Below are 17,664 nucleotides of genomic sequence, written 5' to 3' on the forward strand. Positions count from 1 at the left end.
AGCAAGCATATCGAGTTTTTTTATTATTATTATTATTTATTTATTTATTTATTTTGATTGTTGACAAGGCGGTTGCGTGAGTTTGGCAAGGCGGCCGCCTCGCCAAGATAGCGCTGCGGGAAATCCTGATGTTCATACTTTCACTGTGTTAGTGATTGTTTGTACTGCTGTTTTTTCGACTTTTCGTTGCGTTCGCCTGTCTGCTAAGCTCAAAACAACCGCGCCTGGCTTGACGGAGAAACCAGAACAGCTGAGCATCTTTATGACAGTGCACTTTTACTTTCGCCTTCTGGGGGGAGCCTCGCTGGAAAATCAACCCCGGTTGCATAGTATACCTTTAACTGTATACTTAATGCCCTGGGAATCTCTGTATTTTATACTGGATATTTTCATCCCATCTGTTGAATTTAGTGCACTAGTTGAGCTTTTCTTCATAAGAAAACAGCAAGCACTGCAGTCAGAATATGGCCTTTTTTGACCTGCTGTATATTAGCCAGTCCCTAAGTTTGATGTATCATGAAACTGTTGAACTTTTGGGTTTTGTGATTTTTATTTTATTATTATAATTAAAATAATAATAATAATAATAATAATAATAATAATAATAATAATAATAATAATAATGTTCAGTGTTTTTTCCCTAATCCAGTGTTTTATCTTTCAATCCTTATGTAATTTCATCTGTGTTGTGTGCATCTGCCTGTTGCTTTAATCCTGTAAATTTCCCCGTCGTGGGATAATAAAATGATTAGCTAATGTTATCTTATCTTAAATAACACTTTATAATATATGTACTGGGTTTTTTCAAGGTCTTAATTACATTTTCTGTGTGGGCTCCAGTAACATTTGATAGATAATATCTACTTTGAAAGTTAACATGAACTGCTGCTGAAGATGACCACTGATTTACCTGGATGTCAGAGACGTCAGTCTGTGGGTCTGTCGGGGCAATGACAGAAGTTTCGTCTCCTCTCTCCGTTTCTGTGGCTCGACGTTTTCTTGTTCATGTTTTTTCACGTGCTTAGATACATTTGTTGTGTTTCCACTAATATTTAACCGGCTTTTTACAAAACATACAGCTAGATTTCATTTACGGTATTAAAATAAAGCCAAACGGCGCTACTTTACCTGTTCATGTTTTTCCGCTGGTGCAGTCTCTCTCAGCAGCGCGGTTGTTTGTGTGTTGAGTTTGTGTGAGAGCTGAGTGGGCGGGCCAGGCTGAGCCTGCGTGCTGATTGGCTGGCGCCACTGAGCCATGTACGAGAGGGGAGGGGGAGCAGCAGAGTGCTGCCGTGACACAGCGCGCTGCAGTCAGCGCGCCTGCTGACTGACACTCTGACTAACCATTTTAATGGTCAGTCAGAGTGTCAGTTTTGGGCCCCCCCTCTGTCCTGGGCCCGGGACAACTGACCCGTTTGTCCTCCCTGTTGGCGGGCGTGTCTGCAGATATTCCCCACTAACTTAGTAAATGTTTTATATAGTGGCTTTTCAGCCACGCCGAACAGATCCAGTCTGCGGGAAATCACAGATGGTCTTGCCGACAATATGCCTCCTCAGTGGGGCAAGTCTCCCGGCAAGCCTGTCAGCGGAGCTTGCAACAAGTCCGAGCAGAATTAAAATTGTCTCATAATCCTGATAAACTAATTGCACAGATGATGTTTGGAGGTGTACTTTTTCTCCCAAAATCATCTTAAAATAACGTTTTGTGATAAAATGGAGCTTAAGTGGAAATTCAAAAGAAGAAAATCTATTGCCTACCTCCATCCAATCAGAGACTTGGACTGATTTGGACTCTGATGACTTGATTCAAGAGATAATAACTTATCCTCAAATCCTCTTGCTCATAGGAATGCCGTCTAGCTGCGCATCCATCCTCTCCGACCTCTGTATTCGCTCCAGGATATCTTGACCAGCGCTTATCTGGACTCACTCTCTTAGCTGGCCTCCTTCCGCCTGTGGCGTCTCATTCCGTCACTCAACCTCTGTTTTCATTCAGCTCCGATTCCCGGCGCAATGAACTCGCATATCCTCCGCTTCCTCGCCAAGCAACACAGACGGCGTCCCAACTCTGCCTCAGTTCCGGTCCCGCTTCGCTTCTTAGCGCGCCAGGGTCTTTCTTCAGCTGATTCCATGGCGTTTCACTGCGGGACCTTCTCTGGTTTCGATCGGCTTTGCGGGGCCCCCCTTCCTGTATCGTCCCTGCCCCAACTTTTCGTCCGAGCAGCTCAGGGTAACATGTATCCACCCACGTTTTCATTTATATATTTTCCATTGCATGCGTTTCACTCATCATGCTCCTGAACTGTCCGTCTATTCAGGCAGAACGTATTCCATCCATTCTAATGTTTGTTTTTGTTTTTCTTCTTCTTCTGGTTTTGGCGGTTGGCAACGGGCTTGTAGTAACATTACTGCCACCTACTGGTTGGAGTATGGTTCGTGAGGGTCTATTTTAAGTCTTTGTATCCTATCTATATAATTCATCTTTCATTTATTGATTCATTCATTCATTCATTAACATTTTCCTTTATTCTTTCAAACACTCCTCATATATCTTCTCTTTATGTCATAATTCTATCATTCTCATTTAACGCATTGTTCATATTTTCTACAGTAATGACTTTTGCCCATAGTATGTTTTGATTTTAAGTGTGAATTAAGTTTTGTAGCTTAAATCTTAACCTTGTTCTCACTCTCCTCTTTTCTATTTTTTCATTTCTGTTTCTTCTTACTATCTTTGATATGGTAACGTTTCTTCATGTCTCCGCTTTATCATCCACCTGCAGGCTGTATTAGCAAATGATGTCTCAGCATTTTCAAATATCTGATTTGTCATCCAAAGACTAACTATTGGCAAATCCTTTCCGCATTAAGCATCTACGATGAAATTTACATTCAGTTTAACCGGACTGTAAGTCAATACTTACCCCCGTTTTATTTCAGAAGTGCATTTTAAATTCCACAATTAATACCAATTGTTATTAAAACCGCTGCAACTCTAGTGCAATTCGGCATCAGTTTGGACTGGTCTGTATTGGATTCAGACCTCTTATTCACGCTGACCAGTCCACTTTTGTCACTCTTGTCATTTCATCAGTCATTTCAATGTTTTGCCAATCAATTACGTCAGGTGTTGTGAAATTATACATGTTAAAGTTATTTAATGTTTCTTGTTTGTAGGTTTTGTCTGATGAATGTCAACTGGGAGCTGATGTCGGGATGGCTGTTGGGGGATGGTTCGAGTATTGACAATCTTTTTACAGCAACTTTGCTCATGTATTTTAGGGATTGACAATTTTTTTCAGGTTCAAGAATTAATTTCAAGATGAACATCCAAAGCATCACTGTGGGTGCTGTTGTCTGGTTGATACTATTTTCAATTACGGATCCTCTCTGCAGGCTGGTGAGGCTAACTAAGCTACTAAGCAATGAAGATCATCAGTTTTATCAGAATGCAGTGCAGAATCTGAGTTAAAGTATCAAATTCATTTCAAACAACATGGAATGAGCTAAATAAGCTTAATCGATTCATAACAGCATTTGGTATGCGTTTGGCCATTCTATGCCTTCATGAGTTAAGCTAACATTATTTAAAGTACTTCATGATTCTGAGATCATACAAGTTGCTAAATGTTTGAAAGTTCACATAATATTATGACCTGAGGAAATTTTTTTTTAAAAATTCGACGAAAAAGTGGATTTTTAAGGCTTTTTAGCTCAAGGCTCATAAAAAAATGTTGCATGACCGATGACGTAATATGTGGGTAGGCGTTGATCTGTTGACGTGGTAACAAGATACTTCCTGGTTGCAAACTCGCTTTCTCAAAGACAAATAGACGGATTAAACATGGCTAAAAAGTGTGTGGCTTATGGTTGGTCAAATACCAACAAGGATAATGTCTCTTTACACACATTTCCGAACCCAAAAAGTCCCGGTGTTCAATTCAGTTCCCCTGTGAAAATCTGTTCCCCTCTGTGTCGGGAGCTGCAGCCAGAGAGGCGGGGTAGTGAGCGGCATGGGGGTTCCGAACCGAAAGGGCTATGGGTCTATCCCCACAGCCCTTTCGGTTCGGAACCCCTCCCCCCACCCCACCCCGGAGAATATGAGCACCACGGCGCAACAGATAAATGCGCGTCCGCTCTCAGAGCGCTGACTTCTAGATTATTTAGTAAAATTCCGGGAACACATATTGCTGAAATTAATGCTATGGTTTGTGCTAAATGTACATCTTTTTTATGTGCTGTTTTGGCGGATTTCAGCGGTCATAAACGATGCCAGACAATGGAGTTTCAACGAGTTGTTTCTGTGTTTACATCCGAACGGTCAGCCATGACCGCGATTATGAGCACCAATTCCAATTATACATTAGCAAACCATTCCGTTTATTCTCCTAAAATGTTTTTCTCAGATTTACCCGAGTCGTAACAGACGCTTGCGCTGTCTTTCGTGTTAAAATCATCACTTTGTGAATCGCCATCTGAACTTCTCATGGTGTACTTCATTGAACTCTCTGTAGTGTAGTGTAGTAATTCATCATCATCACACTACTGTAACTCCTCTCTCTATATGGTTGATATTTCATGCTTCTTTCACCTCATCATTCATCACATTATGTATACTTTCATTGATATTGTAATTTATATCGCTACTCATATTGTCAGTTTATCCTGTCCTTTATCCTGTCATGCATTCTGTCCTTTATCCTGTCACGCATCCTGTTATGTATCCTTTCATGCATCTGTCATGCAGTCTTTATGTATCCTGTCATGCATTCTTTTGTGCGTCTTGTCGTGTCTGGTCCTGCGTCTTGTCATGCGTCCTTTCATGCATGCTGTCATGCATCCTGTTATGCATCCCTTATGCATGCGTCCTGTCATTGTCTTGCATCTCATCTTGATCACTCGTTTGTCGCGTCTGGTCCTGCGTCTTGACATGCGTCCCTGTCACGCATGCTGTCATGTATCCTGTTATGCATCCTGTTATGCATTCTGTCATGCGTCCTGTCATTGTCTTGCAACTCATCATGATCACTCGTTTGTCGCATCTGGTCATGCGTCTTGTCATGCATGCTGCCATGTGTGCTGTCATGCATCCTGTCATGCGTCCTGTCATTGTCTTGCAACTCGTCATGATCACTCGTTTGTCACGTCTGGTCGTGCGTCTTGTCATACGTCTTGTCATGCGTCCTTTCATGCATGCTGTCATGTGTGCTGTCATGCATCCTGTCATGTGTCCTGTCATTGTCTTGCATCTCGTCATGATCATTCATTTATCTATGTGCATTTTCCATGAAGAATCATCCGCAAGAATCATCCGCATCAGCAAGAAATCATTTGCATCAGCAAGAAATCATCAACAACATTCCTAAGCACCTCACCATTCACCTCACCATTCACCTCATCATCATCATCATCATCATCTTCCCATTCATCTCACAGAACTTTGGTAGACCTTTGCGGCACAGGCCCTGTTTTGGTAAACCTTTGCAGCAATGGCCTGTTTTGGTAAGCCTTCGCGGCTACGGCCCTGTTTTGGTAAGTCTTCACGGCAACGGCCCTGTTTTGGTAAGCCTTCGCTGCACTTCTCTTCTATTACTCATCTTGCTGTTCTCTGTTCTTTGTCATCAATTCAAGTCTCTCTGCTTTCTGGGCATACAGACGCACTGGCCTCGAACTTGGCAATTTGTTTCCTGCCGAGGTCTGAGCGCCAAAGACTTAAAATATTGTATCAATAAATTCTTCTAAATGTCTCTTTCTGTGTGAGTTTTTCAGATTGAATTAAGGTTATAAACTCAATAGGTTTGTAAACACTTCTTACTGCTCCTTACTCAACCCTTGTGGTGAACAGTTTTTCTTGTGGTACGCCCCACTTTACAGCCCTGCTCGAACTGGGATCTGGCCAACAGACTTTCACGTGGGTTGGCTCAGATGGTGCCGAGAGGCTGTGACGGGTCTCTCTCTCTCTCCCCCATCTCTTCTTTTTTTTCTTCTTTCTTTTTGTTATGTCTGGCAATGTGGCAATAAGAATTGTTGTCCTAATGCCAAAAAGAGCCCAACAGATTTTACTTCCACAAGTGGAGCCTTACTGCTTTCGCCATAGTGCTCTGCTTACTTTATATATGCAGGAAGCTTTATTAGAATTCATACAGGGAATTGACCAAGCCACGGGGGACTAGGTCCAATGAATCAGATGCAGGGAGCGAGACGGCACCAACCTGTGCACCCAGTCCCTGACAATTCAATTCAATTCAATTTTATTTATATAGCGCCAATTCATGAAACATGTCATCTCCAGGCTCTTTACAAAGTCAAAATCAATCATACAGATTGGTCAAAAATGTCCAATATAAGGGAACCAGTTGATTGCTTCAAAGTCCCGACAAGCAGCATTCACTCCTGGAGAAGCGTAGAGCTACAGGGAAAGTGATCTGCATTGTCCATGGCTTTGCAGCAATCCCTCATACTGAGCAAGCATGAAGCAACAGTGGAAAGGAAAACCACCTATTAGCGAGAAGGAAAAACCTCCAGCAGAACCGGGCTCAGTATAAGAACGGTCATCTCCCTCGACCGACTGGGGGTTTACAGACGACAGAGCAGAGACACAACAAGAGAGACAAACAAGCACAGAAGCAAACATTGATCCAGTAATCTGTTCTATATTAGATGATAATAGCGGGTGAGCTGTCTTCTCTGGAAGATGTCTCAGATAACAGAACGCCAGACCAGATGTACCTATTATGAAGAAAAAAAGACAGAGAACAAAAAGTTATAAGCAGAAATGATGACAAGCAATGCATTACTGAAGAACAGTAGAACTCGATAGAGTGAGAAAAATAGATCCTGATGTCCTCCAGTAGCCTAAGCCCATAGAAGCACATCCCCATAGGTAGGTCAGGGCAACATAAGCCACTCTAGTTATAAGCTTTGTCAAAAAGGAAAGTTTTGAGATTAGTCTTAAAAGTAGACAGGGTGTCTGTCTCATTGACCAAAACTGGGAGTTGGTTCCACTGGAGAGGAGCCTGATAGCTAAAGGATCTGCCTCCCATTCTACTTTTAGAGACTCTGAGGAACCACCAGCAGACCCGCAGTCTGAGAGCGAAGCGCTCTGTTAGGAACATACGGGGTAATCAGAGCTCTGATATATGATGGAGCTTGATTATTAAGGGCTTTGTTCGTTAGAAGAAGGATTTTAAATTATATTCTTGATTTAACAGGAAGACAATGAAGGGAGGCTAAAATTGGATAAATATGATCCCTTTTGTTGATTTTCATCAGACAACAGCAGGCAAAATCACCAGCCAACAGAGGGGAGCACAATTGCGGGGGGGTTGGGGCTCCACACTTAGTGGAGACCTGCAATGTCCCAGGAGAGGGGGCAATACAAACCCAACCTGACAAATAAACAGAATGAAAACTACAAACACACTCACTTTCACTTGTTCCCACCCTAGTGCCCCACATGCAAACTCTCATAAAAGAAAAGAAACAAAGGGGGGACGCAGTACAAACACACTTGCATTCACCACACACATCCTATATTCCCAGGTCCAGGCACCAGCACCCCAGAGGGGTATTAAACATCCGAACCTGAGAGGTCAACCCTAACATAAAGATGGGGGAGGGGGCCACCACAACCCGACCTACCTGGTCCATGCTCTGGTCCTAACCCCCATCCCGGCCCAAGACCAGACGACCCACGGGCTCACCCACCCAGAGATGGGGCCAACATGAACCGAATGGGCCAACCAACCAGATTGCTGCATGTTGTTCTCAAGTGTGTTTAAAACTGGGAGTGCCAAAAAGGTTCCACCTGTTTCCACCTCCATATAAACTGCGTTGAGTAACTGGATCCAAGCACCAACACAGAGACAGCAGCGTGATTTATTTTCATGCGCAACGAGGTAAGAAGCGCAAAAATATCACACTTAGTGGAGACCTGCAATGTCCAGTTAGCACTTTTGCTTCAATGATGCAGTACCAGGTTATTTTTAACAACACATGCAGTATTATTCACAATAACTGCGCTTATTATTAGTCTGCCATTATCGTATGCACAGCACTGCGCAGTGTGCACTGATGGCAGGTCGCCTTGTGGAGAAAATGCAGGCAGATAAAAGGAATAGCAATGGTCTTCTCATTTCCTATAAAATTCTTTAAAATAATAGAAGCAAAATATAAACAAGACCTGTGGCAGCCTGGCAAGGTTATTCTTTCATTCTCTGAATGCAATATCAGTCAGAAACGACCGTCACATAATCTCTTTAGAAACCCAAGACACACAAAACTGTTTTTTTTCCCCCACATATTTTTATTGGAAAAAACACAATATAATGCTTTCAAACATGGAAATACAATTTACATTTTCCCTTTCTTTTTTTTTTTTTCCTAAACATATGCATGTGCACACGGAAACATATACACACAGAAAAAAATGAAGATAACTACACAAAAACAAAATGAAAACCCACTCTAATAATAATGTAGAAGAAAATGATTAAATTGAATTACAGTGCCGTGTAGAAAACAATAAACAACCCCCCACCCACGCCCCCACTCGGCTCAACTCGACAAACACACATAGTATTGGTTATTTGTTCAACATAATAAATACAACAAAAACAGACACACATTCAATTGGGTAGAACGTCCAAATTAGTAAAATAACAAATAAAAGGTTGCCATTTGTGGAAAAATTTGACTGTACATCCTCTCATTGTGAATTTAATTTTCTCAAGTTTAAAAAAAACATGATATCTTTGAGCCATAGAGAGATAGAAGGATATCTAGCAGACTTCCAATGTAACAGTAAGGAACGTCTTGCTAGTAAGGATGTGAAAGCTATAATGTCCTTTTGTGTAGGGTTAAGTACAATTGAGGGGTTAGAAATACCAAATATAGCAATCAGAGGACACGGCTGGAGGTTTACCCCGAGAACAGAGGACATAATAGTAAAGTAACCCGCCCAGAAACCGTTCAGATCAGGACAAAAAAAGAACATGTGGCTAAGGTGACATGGAGAGCCATGACATTTATCACATTTGTCTTCCACATCTGGATACAGTCCAGATAATCTTGACTTGGAGAAATGTGCCCTGTGTAAGACCTTAAATTGAATAAGACCAAGACGAGCACAAGAGGTGGTGGTTCGTACCCTGTCTATGGCCTGTTTCCAGGACTCCTCATGTAATTGTATTCCCAGTTCCCTTTCCCATGTACACTTAAGTTTAGCATTAGAGTGGTTGCTAAACGTTAAGATAATATCATACAGCTTTGAAATAATTCCTCTACGATGAGGAACAAAAGAAAGCATGGTTTCCCACTGGTGTTCTGGAGGTAGAGAGGGGAAGTTAGGGAAACACTTCGCCACAAAATTACGAGTTTGAAAATAGCGAAATAGGTGAGTAACAGGGAGGTTAAAACGATCAAAAACACCCTCTACATATAAATACCTAAGTTGTGTAATACCCTTGTCATACCACTCTGAAAATGTCGAGTCCGAAATTGAAGGAGGAAATAGATGGTTGTTTTTTAAAGGACCCAAGGTAGATGCAGCCACAAATTTAAAGTGCCGTCGAAATTGGTACAAGATTTTGAGAGTGTTAAAAACCACTTGATTATCGGTATATAAAGAAGGTTTTGTAGGTAAAGAGGAATAAAGTAAAGTAGGTATAGAGGACCCCCTACAGGATGATAATTCCAATCTACACCAAGAGGATACAGGAGATTTTAACCAGTAGCAAAGTTTATGGATGTGAGCAGCCCAATAGTAAGTTAGAAAATTGGGCAATGCAAGACCTCCACTAAGTTTGCATCGCTGCAATAAAGTTTTACGAAGCCTAGGTGGTTTCCCACCCCAGATTAAAGAGCAAATTATCTTATCCAGTGAGACAAAAAAAATGTATTGGCAAAAAAAGAGGAATGGACTGGAATAAAAACAAACATTTTGGTAAAATGTTCATTTTAACAACATTGATCCTGCCAGTTAGTGAAAGAGGGAGGTTACCCCATCTCTGAATATCGGATGTAATCTTTGAGATAAGGGGAGTGAAATTAGCAGATGCAAGGCTAGACAGCGAGCGTGTCACATTAATACCCAAGTATTTAAACCCTGATGGACTGAATTGAAAAGGTAAATCTGACAGTTGGATATGACATGCTGCAGTATTGATAGGGAAACACTCACTTTTCGCCAGATTTAATTTATATCCTGAAAAGGTGCTGAAGTTCTCCAAAATACTTAAGACAGCAGGAATAGAAAATGTAGGATCGGTTATATATAATAACAGATCATCCGCATAAAGCGATAATTTATATTCAATACCATTACGGGTGATTCCATTAAATAAGGAGGAGGATCTTAGTGTAATAGACAGAGGCTCAATAGCAATGGCAAAGAGCAAAGGCGATAAAGGACAACCCTGGCGACACCCACGACCAAGGGCAAAATAATCAGAATAAACATCATTAGTATGGACACTGGCCTTAGGGGATGAATAAAGGAGGCGGAGCCAAGAAATAAATTTATCACTAAAACCGAATTTCTTTAAAACCGCAAACAAGTACTCCCACTCTACCCTATCAAATGCCTTTTCGGCATCTAAAGAAATCACAAGTTCAGGGAGTTCAGCCGAATGTTTAGAGTAAATTATATTGAAAAGTGTACGGGTATTAAACAATTGATGCCCCTTTATAAAACCATTTTGCTCCTCGGATATAATATCAGGAAGTACATTCTCTAAGCGGGATGCAACAACTTTAGCCAACACCTTTACATCAGCATTAAGCAGAGATAATGGTCTGTATGAACCACATGAGGTTGGATCCTTGTCTTTCTTGAAAAGGAGAGCAATAGTGGCTTGTGTCAGGGTTGGTGGTAATAACCCACTTTCCAAGGATTCATTGAATACTGATAAAAGCAGCGGTGCCAATTTACCAATAAAAGTTTTGAAAAATTCAATCGGAAACCCGTCGGGACCTGGGGCTTTGTTAGATTGCATAGCATTAATTGCATTTGATACTTCTTCAAGGGAGCGTGGGGAGTCCAGATGTCTGGCAGTATTGGTGTCAATGACAGGATTCGACAGATTCTGAAGAAATTTGTTCATTACTGTGTTGTCTGTAGGAAATTCAGACTTATATAGTGAGGAGTAAAATTATTTAAAAATAGCATTAATTTCCAGGGGATCTGTAGTAATAGTGTCACAACAGTTTTCAATGCTAGGTATCAGACGGGAAGTGGCCTGTCGCCTTAATTGATGTGCCAGCAAACGACTTGCCTTGTCGCCATATTCATAATATGAGCCACGACTGCGTAGCAACAAGCGCTCTGCCTCATTAGTAGAGATGAGATCAAATTCTGCTTGCAAATCAACACGCTGCTTAAGCAATTCCGGAGAAGGGTTTAGTGCATGTCTTCGATCAAGGTTACTAATCTCAGATGCAAGTACATCAAGCCTAGCATTAATCTTTTTATTAGAGAGAGCAGAATATGAAATGATTTGACCCCTCAGGTAACATTTAAGTATCTCCCATAACAATGAATAAGAAGAGGAGTCATTACGATTGAAAGATAGGAACTCATCAATAGAGTTTGAAATGAGTTCACTAAATTCTTTGTCTGCCAGAAGAAGAGAATTAAATCTCCAACGTGGTGGGCTACGTTTATAGGTAGAGAACTGGATATCTAATAATAAAGGTGAATGATCAGATATTACAATACCTAAATAGTCAGAAGAATTTACACATGAATCAAGCGTACTGTCAATAAAAAAGCAATCAATCCTAGAATAAGATTGATGTACCTGAGAGAAGAAAGAAAATTTTTTAACAGAGGGATTGCGAGATCTCCATGGGTCAATAAGACCATTGCGTTTCATAAAATCAGAGAATGTTTTAGACATAGCAGATTGAGTCAGATTTTGAGGATTAGATCGATCCAAGATCGGGTCAAAAAGACAATTTAGATCCCCTCCAAGGATCAGTAGGTGTGTGTTCAGAAAGGGGATGTTACTCAGCAAACCATTAGCAAATTCAACATCATCAAAGTTCGGGGCATATACATTTACCAACAAAACCTTTCGTTGCATTAGGGTACCAGCAACCATGAGGTATCTGCCATTCCTATCAGCGATAACGTCAGTGGATGAGAACTGAACTTTTTTATTAATTAAAATGGCGACTCCTCTAGCTCTTGAATTAAAGTTAGAGTGGAAGACTTGACCCACCCAAGGGCAATGAAATCTAAAGTGATCTTTAGTACGAAGGTGAGTCTCCTGTAAAAATACTAAATCAGAGTTTAAACGTTTCAAATGTGCAAAAACCTTAGATCTCTTAACAGGATTACCCATACCTCTGATATTCCAACTGATAAACCTGAGTGGTGTGCCTGACCCAGCAATGCTGGGATCTATATGGCCATTATCCATTCAAAAAAACAACAACTAACATGCAAATGTTTGTAAAGAGCCGAGGTGGGACACCCTCCCCTAACAAACCCCCAAACACAAATACACCCAAAGTCCCCATATAACCACAGAACAAAGGGGACAGCAGTGTTTCCCACAGTAACCAAAAGTTGTCCACAGTAGTGTTGAACAACCCAGAGACAACGCGGAACAAGCAAAAGTACGAGAGGAAAAGAAAAGCCTCCCGCCGACCTTGACATTATTTAACAGTGTGCGCGCAATAAAAACACGTTAAATTGAAAAAACTCACATATTGTCTTATCTTCAGGTGAACGTTTCAACAAGACAAGGAAAGTGACCTCCTTAATAACACAAATCAAATTTGCACATAGATCAGATGGGTATAGACAAGCACGTGAAATACCGATCAACAAATAACAGCTGGCCCTCAGGCTGGTCCGAATAGTTGCAGAAAGCTTAAAATGAGGTAGTGCTTATCTGATCTCAGGTACAAAATTAGCAAATATGGTATGGCCACGTAAAATAACAATATACTAACCTATTCAGTGCTACCAAGCAAAGGACCACCAAGTACTGCACAGGTAGAGAAAAAAGGCTAGTTAGCACAAACTTCGAGGGATAAAAGAACACAAATCAGAAAAAGTATCATAGCTCACTCAGAGATCAAGGATTTGACATATTCGCTGGCTCTCTCTGCTGAAACGAAGTCCTTCTCAACACCATTATATGTGATGCGAAGTCGAGCTGGATGAAACAGACCGTATCGAGCACCGTCAATGCCCCGGAGTTGGGGTCTAACCTCGTTGAATGCAGCCCGAGCCCGGGCTATCTTGGCGGTGTGGTCAGGAAAGACTGAGATAGTCAAGTCTCCAACCTTAATCTGCCGGAGCTCTCTGGCGCGGCGCAAAATTACCACACAGTCACCGTAATAGTGAAGTCTGCACACAATGGCTCGCGGACGATCACCGGGTTTGGGTTGGAGGGTCCGGTGAGACCGATCCACAAGCGGCTCCTTTACCAACCCGAACGCCTCCCTCAGTAAGGCGGATACAGCAGCAGTGGTACAGGTGTCAGGACCCTCCGGTACTCCCACTATCCTGATGTTGTTGCGCCGTGCTCTGGACTCCAGGTCTTCACATTTATTTTCCAGCTTGGCCACGTCGGCTGTGAGGGACTTGATTGTAGTTTTCATCTCGGCGATGTCATTGGAGCATTCAATGAGTGCATGCTCCATCTCTCCGACCGTACCTTTTAGCTTGGACATGGTAGCATCGGTAGCAGCTTTATCACTCGCCAGCTGTGCCTTGACCGCCTGCAGGTCGAGCTTGATAGTAGACAAAGCATCCCCGAGAGTAGCCTGCAGCTCCTTTTTAAAAATATCAGCGATATCTTTCCTCAGCGCGGCCAGCAACTCGAGTTTGAGGGCAGTGGTGTCATGGTTAGCGTGCGTCGAGGCGACCTCTGCAGGAGCGGACGGCTCACCCGAGGTCGTGGTCGCAGACCAGGCCGCAGCTGCGTCTGAATAGTGTTACGACTTTTAGAGTTCTTTCCGGACATCTTGAACAGTCCAGAGTAGAAATTCCCAGTAAAAAAGTAGTGCAGAGCAAGCCAGGACAAATTATGTGAGTAAAAAGCGCAAATGAATTAGAATTTAAATCAAAATCGGCAGGAGCCTCCAAACCCACGTCCTACTCCATTAAAGCTCAGCCCAGAAGCCACACAAAACTGTTTTTAATGGAGAACTTCTGCTATTTTCTTTTATTAAAGACATTATTTGTTATTATAAAAATAAGATAAAAGGCCTGTTTTGTTAGCAGAAGTTTTGCGAAAACTGCTCAACAATATTACAAAAAAACTTTTAATTATTACTTTTTTATTTAATAAGAAAATGTTACAGCTGCCAAATCTAATTTATAAAGGCAATAAAAACACCCTTTTCTGTCATTGTTCTACTGGTTCGTGTCAAGTCAAATGGAACAGCCTCCGTCAACTAAAAAGCTCCTTCTGGTTACCAATGTCCAAACAGCATCTTAATTAGCTCTTCACATCCACAAACTCCTGTTTGACAGCCTGGAGCTGAACAAAGATCACCGCAGCTACTGATTTGCCAGAGACTGAAAGAAGGGGGAAGATTCTGAGGAGATTTAGACTTGGTAATAGTTCACAATTTCATAAGTCACTTTCTACATCAATTAATAGGCCACATACTTGCAAATGACATAAATGTTACGTTTGCACATGTATGTGCTCGCTGTGTTGCAAGCTTGACAACGTTTCTGTTGTTTTAAAAATGTGTGATCTGAATTGACTCCACCTTTTCTGCTGCTCTGCATCTTCCAGCCACATGAACCCTGCTGAGGCGACATCAGCAACTAGGTGTTTGTCAGCTGCCAGATGATTAATAGGAAATCAGTTATTGAAATGAATAAACACTTGTGCTAATCTCCTTGTTTTTTCCATCAAAGTAAACTTTGTTGTTAACCACCAACCAATTTGGGGCGTCTGCAGGATTATATTTGTAGGCAGCGCACAATCCATCACCGCACCTGACCCACACCAACACTACCCCTACGACATGATGCGCGTGACAGCATGTCGTAGCAACATCGTATCACAAACCTGCAGGTCAGGTCCTCAACCACACAAGTATGCCATATTAGTGCGATGCTCATGGCGAACAGGAACAGCGCATCCATTTCTAACAAATTACTATAATAAAAGGAAGTCTTAACCCTTTACACACAGTTTAACCCCTAACCCCGATTTTGCGTCATCAAGTATGCGTGATGCTGGTGAGAAGGACTACAATTCCCAAGTTCGGGCACCGTGTGTGTCAGGAGAAGAGGTGAAGCGACAACATTCACTTCATTTACTCTTTTTGGCAAACGTTTCAACCAGATTTGACTGCTTAAAAGTCAATATTCTTTTTTTTAGTCACAGTAAGCTCATGGAAAAATCTTCAGCCACCAGATAAAGAACAGTAAACTCACCAATTAAATGTCTTCTAAGGATGTATGTAGGTTTTGCCACAAAAGACTATTTCTAACTTTAGTTTCTTCACAGTTTTGGTCATCATAAAGGGAAAAAAATCAATAAAAAGTAAAATAATTATCTTAAGCGCCACTGAATCGTTTTCATTACTCACCATCTCCCGTGTTAGAGGAAAGGGCAAGTTGGTTTCTGCATTGCAGCACAAAACTGTGTTCTTTCACCAGTGTAGATTATTTACTGTTGTTGTGGTCAGTGTTTATTTATCAGTTGATTTTAATGATGATCATCATTCTCAATAAATGACCTGGATAACAATGATAGGTGACAGTACATTTTCACCTTGCATATGTGTGAACAGTGACGATGAGAGAGTGACATTCAGAGTGAAACGATTTATTTCACTTATCACTTTGCCACTGATGATCACAGAGAAATACCTTTCCACTCCTTTCTGTGGAAAAAATAGCTCCTTCATATTCCTGTGCTCTGCAGTTTGTTACATAATTTCCATTTCAAAAAATATTATTTTTGTGAGTTGCTTTTTGACTCTTTTGATTATAAAAAAGCTACATGTGAATGAGCAATGAGCATGTACGCCTTTACAGCAAAGGGACCTAGTAATAGAGTGCAAGTCAAGTTGATGAAACATCCTCCTGCCCCCCCCCCCCCCCACACACACACACACCTTAAAAATGAATATGGCATCACTGCTCAAAAGCCCCAGTCTTTTGAGCGGCGATGGAAAAGGGGCTTATGTCAAGAATCAGTTCCATTGAGCTAAAACAGAATGTTATTCTGAAAACCTACACTGTAGCTCCTGTGAAGTTCTGTGACAATATTACCTTCTTGCTGGTTTTACATGCTAAATGTTTTTTTTTCTCTTTCAGAAAAGGGCTTAAAATTACTTACAACTGTTGTCCACAAAGCTTTTTATCCTGAGCATACAGTAGACAGTAGAGATTCTTTATCTATCTGTTTTTATTTTAGTCAGATTTAGAAAATACAAAGAACACAGAAAAATGAACTGACAAACCTGCTTTTATGACTGTTGGATATCATCCACATACCTTTATAATACTCTGGCAAGTTGACAGGGGTAGTCCAACCAGACTGGTTCCGTTGATTGACGTGATTTGATCTCCTATGTTGACTCTGCCAGACCTCTCAGCTGGTCCAGCATGCATCATGTTGGCAATAATGACAGTAGGTAGAATGGATCCCCATCCACTCTCCACAATGACCACACCCAAAATCTCCCCCTTGGCCTTTTCTATAAACACCTGATATCAGAGGAAGTAACCAAAAGACAGACAACATAAGTAAGTCTTAACTTTTTTGTTTTGGTATTTTAACTCAAAAACAAGACACACTGAAACATTCTGGAACTGTTTTCCAAGAAACATTTGTGTTAATAAGTCAGCAACAGTAAAGGCACTTTCACACCAAACGAGAACAAGGCGGATGTTTCGTGTGGATCGCCTGCCGTAGGTCACTTGAAAGTTCACCTCGCTCTCACAAATCAACTCACCATGGAGGACATGGATTTCACAGAGCGAGTCACTGTGCTGTATGTAAAGGGGAAAGCTGAAAAACGGTGTCGGAACCCCTGGGTCCACCAGATCCTCCAGAGACGCGCCTGGTTTGGCAAGTACCTGCTCTTGGTGAATGTGAACACTTTTCTTTCCTCTCTCCTCTCCTTTCCCCTATCTCTCCCCTTAATCTGCTCCGCTTCTATCAAACTTTTGGGAGTCTCTCCTTACATATCTTCTAAATTGTAAATTATGATATGGTCAGCTGGATTCGCAACCCAATTGATCAAATTTTCTCAACAAGAAGACTGGGCAAAGGAGAGTCCTTGTACCCCGATGGAACATTTGCAGCTGAACACACAGTGGACTCCGGAGGATTGTGTGTCTGTACAATTTGTCAGCCAACGATGTTGAAAATGCGTACAAAATTGGATTTAAGATAACAGGATTTCTGCTTTTTGGAACTGGCCGTTACCTGGCGTATCAAGAAATTCTGAAAATGTCGGCAGCTGTAAGGCTGCCAAAACGATGTGAGGAATATGTTGTGCTACCAACACTTGGACTAAAATGATGGAATAGATCTTCGAGAATTTGGAAGCTTGGCTTTTGAAAATTTCCATAAATTTGGCTGTTTGGAATCACCATTGAGAAGATCCAGTGAGATTTTAAGGCAGAAAGAAAAAAAGAGTCTGCCTGCTCAAAAACAAATGCTGCTATCCAAA

At 41.5% G+C, this 17,664-nt stretch overlaps 1 protein-coding gene across 1 annotated transcript in view; it reads right to left on the bottom strand.

Annotated features, from left to right (window-relative positions):
• The window catches only part of apba1a (amyloid beta (A4) precursor protein-binding, family A, member 1a), a 136,643-nt gene that overhangs the window by 54,837 nt on the left and 64,142 nt on the right, over positions 1–17,664 (bottom strand). The window contains exon 8 of the mRNA XM_036131004.1: positions 16,481–16,693. Within this exon, the coding sequence (XP_035986897.1) occupies positions 16,481–16,693 (213 nt within the window). The remainder of the gene's footprint in view (positions 1–16,480; positions 16,694–17,664) is intronic.

The sequence above is a fragment of the Fundulus heteroclitus genome, unplaced genomic scaffold (genome assembly GCF_011125445.2).
Source record: "Fundulus heteroclitus isolate FHET01 unplaced genomic scaffold, MU-UCD_Fhet_4.1 scaffold_40, whole genome shotgun sequence".
Taxonomy (NCBI): Eukaryota; Metazoa; Chordata; class Actinopteri; order Cyprinodontiformes; family Fundulidae; genus Fundulus; species Fundulus heteroclitus.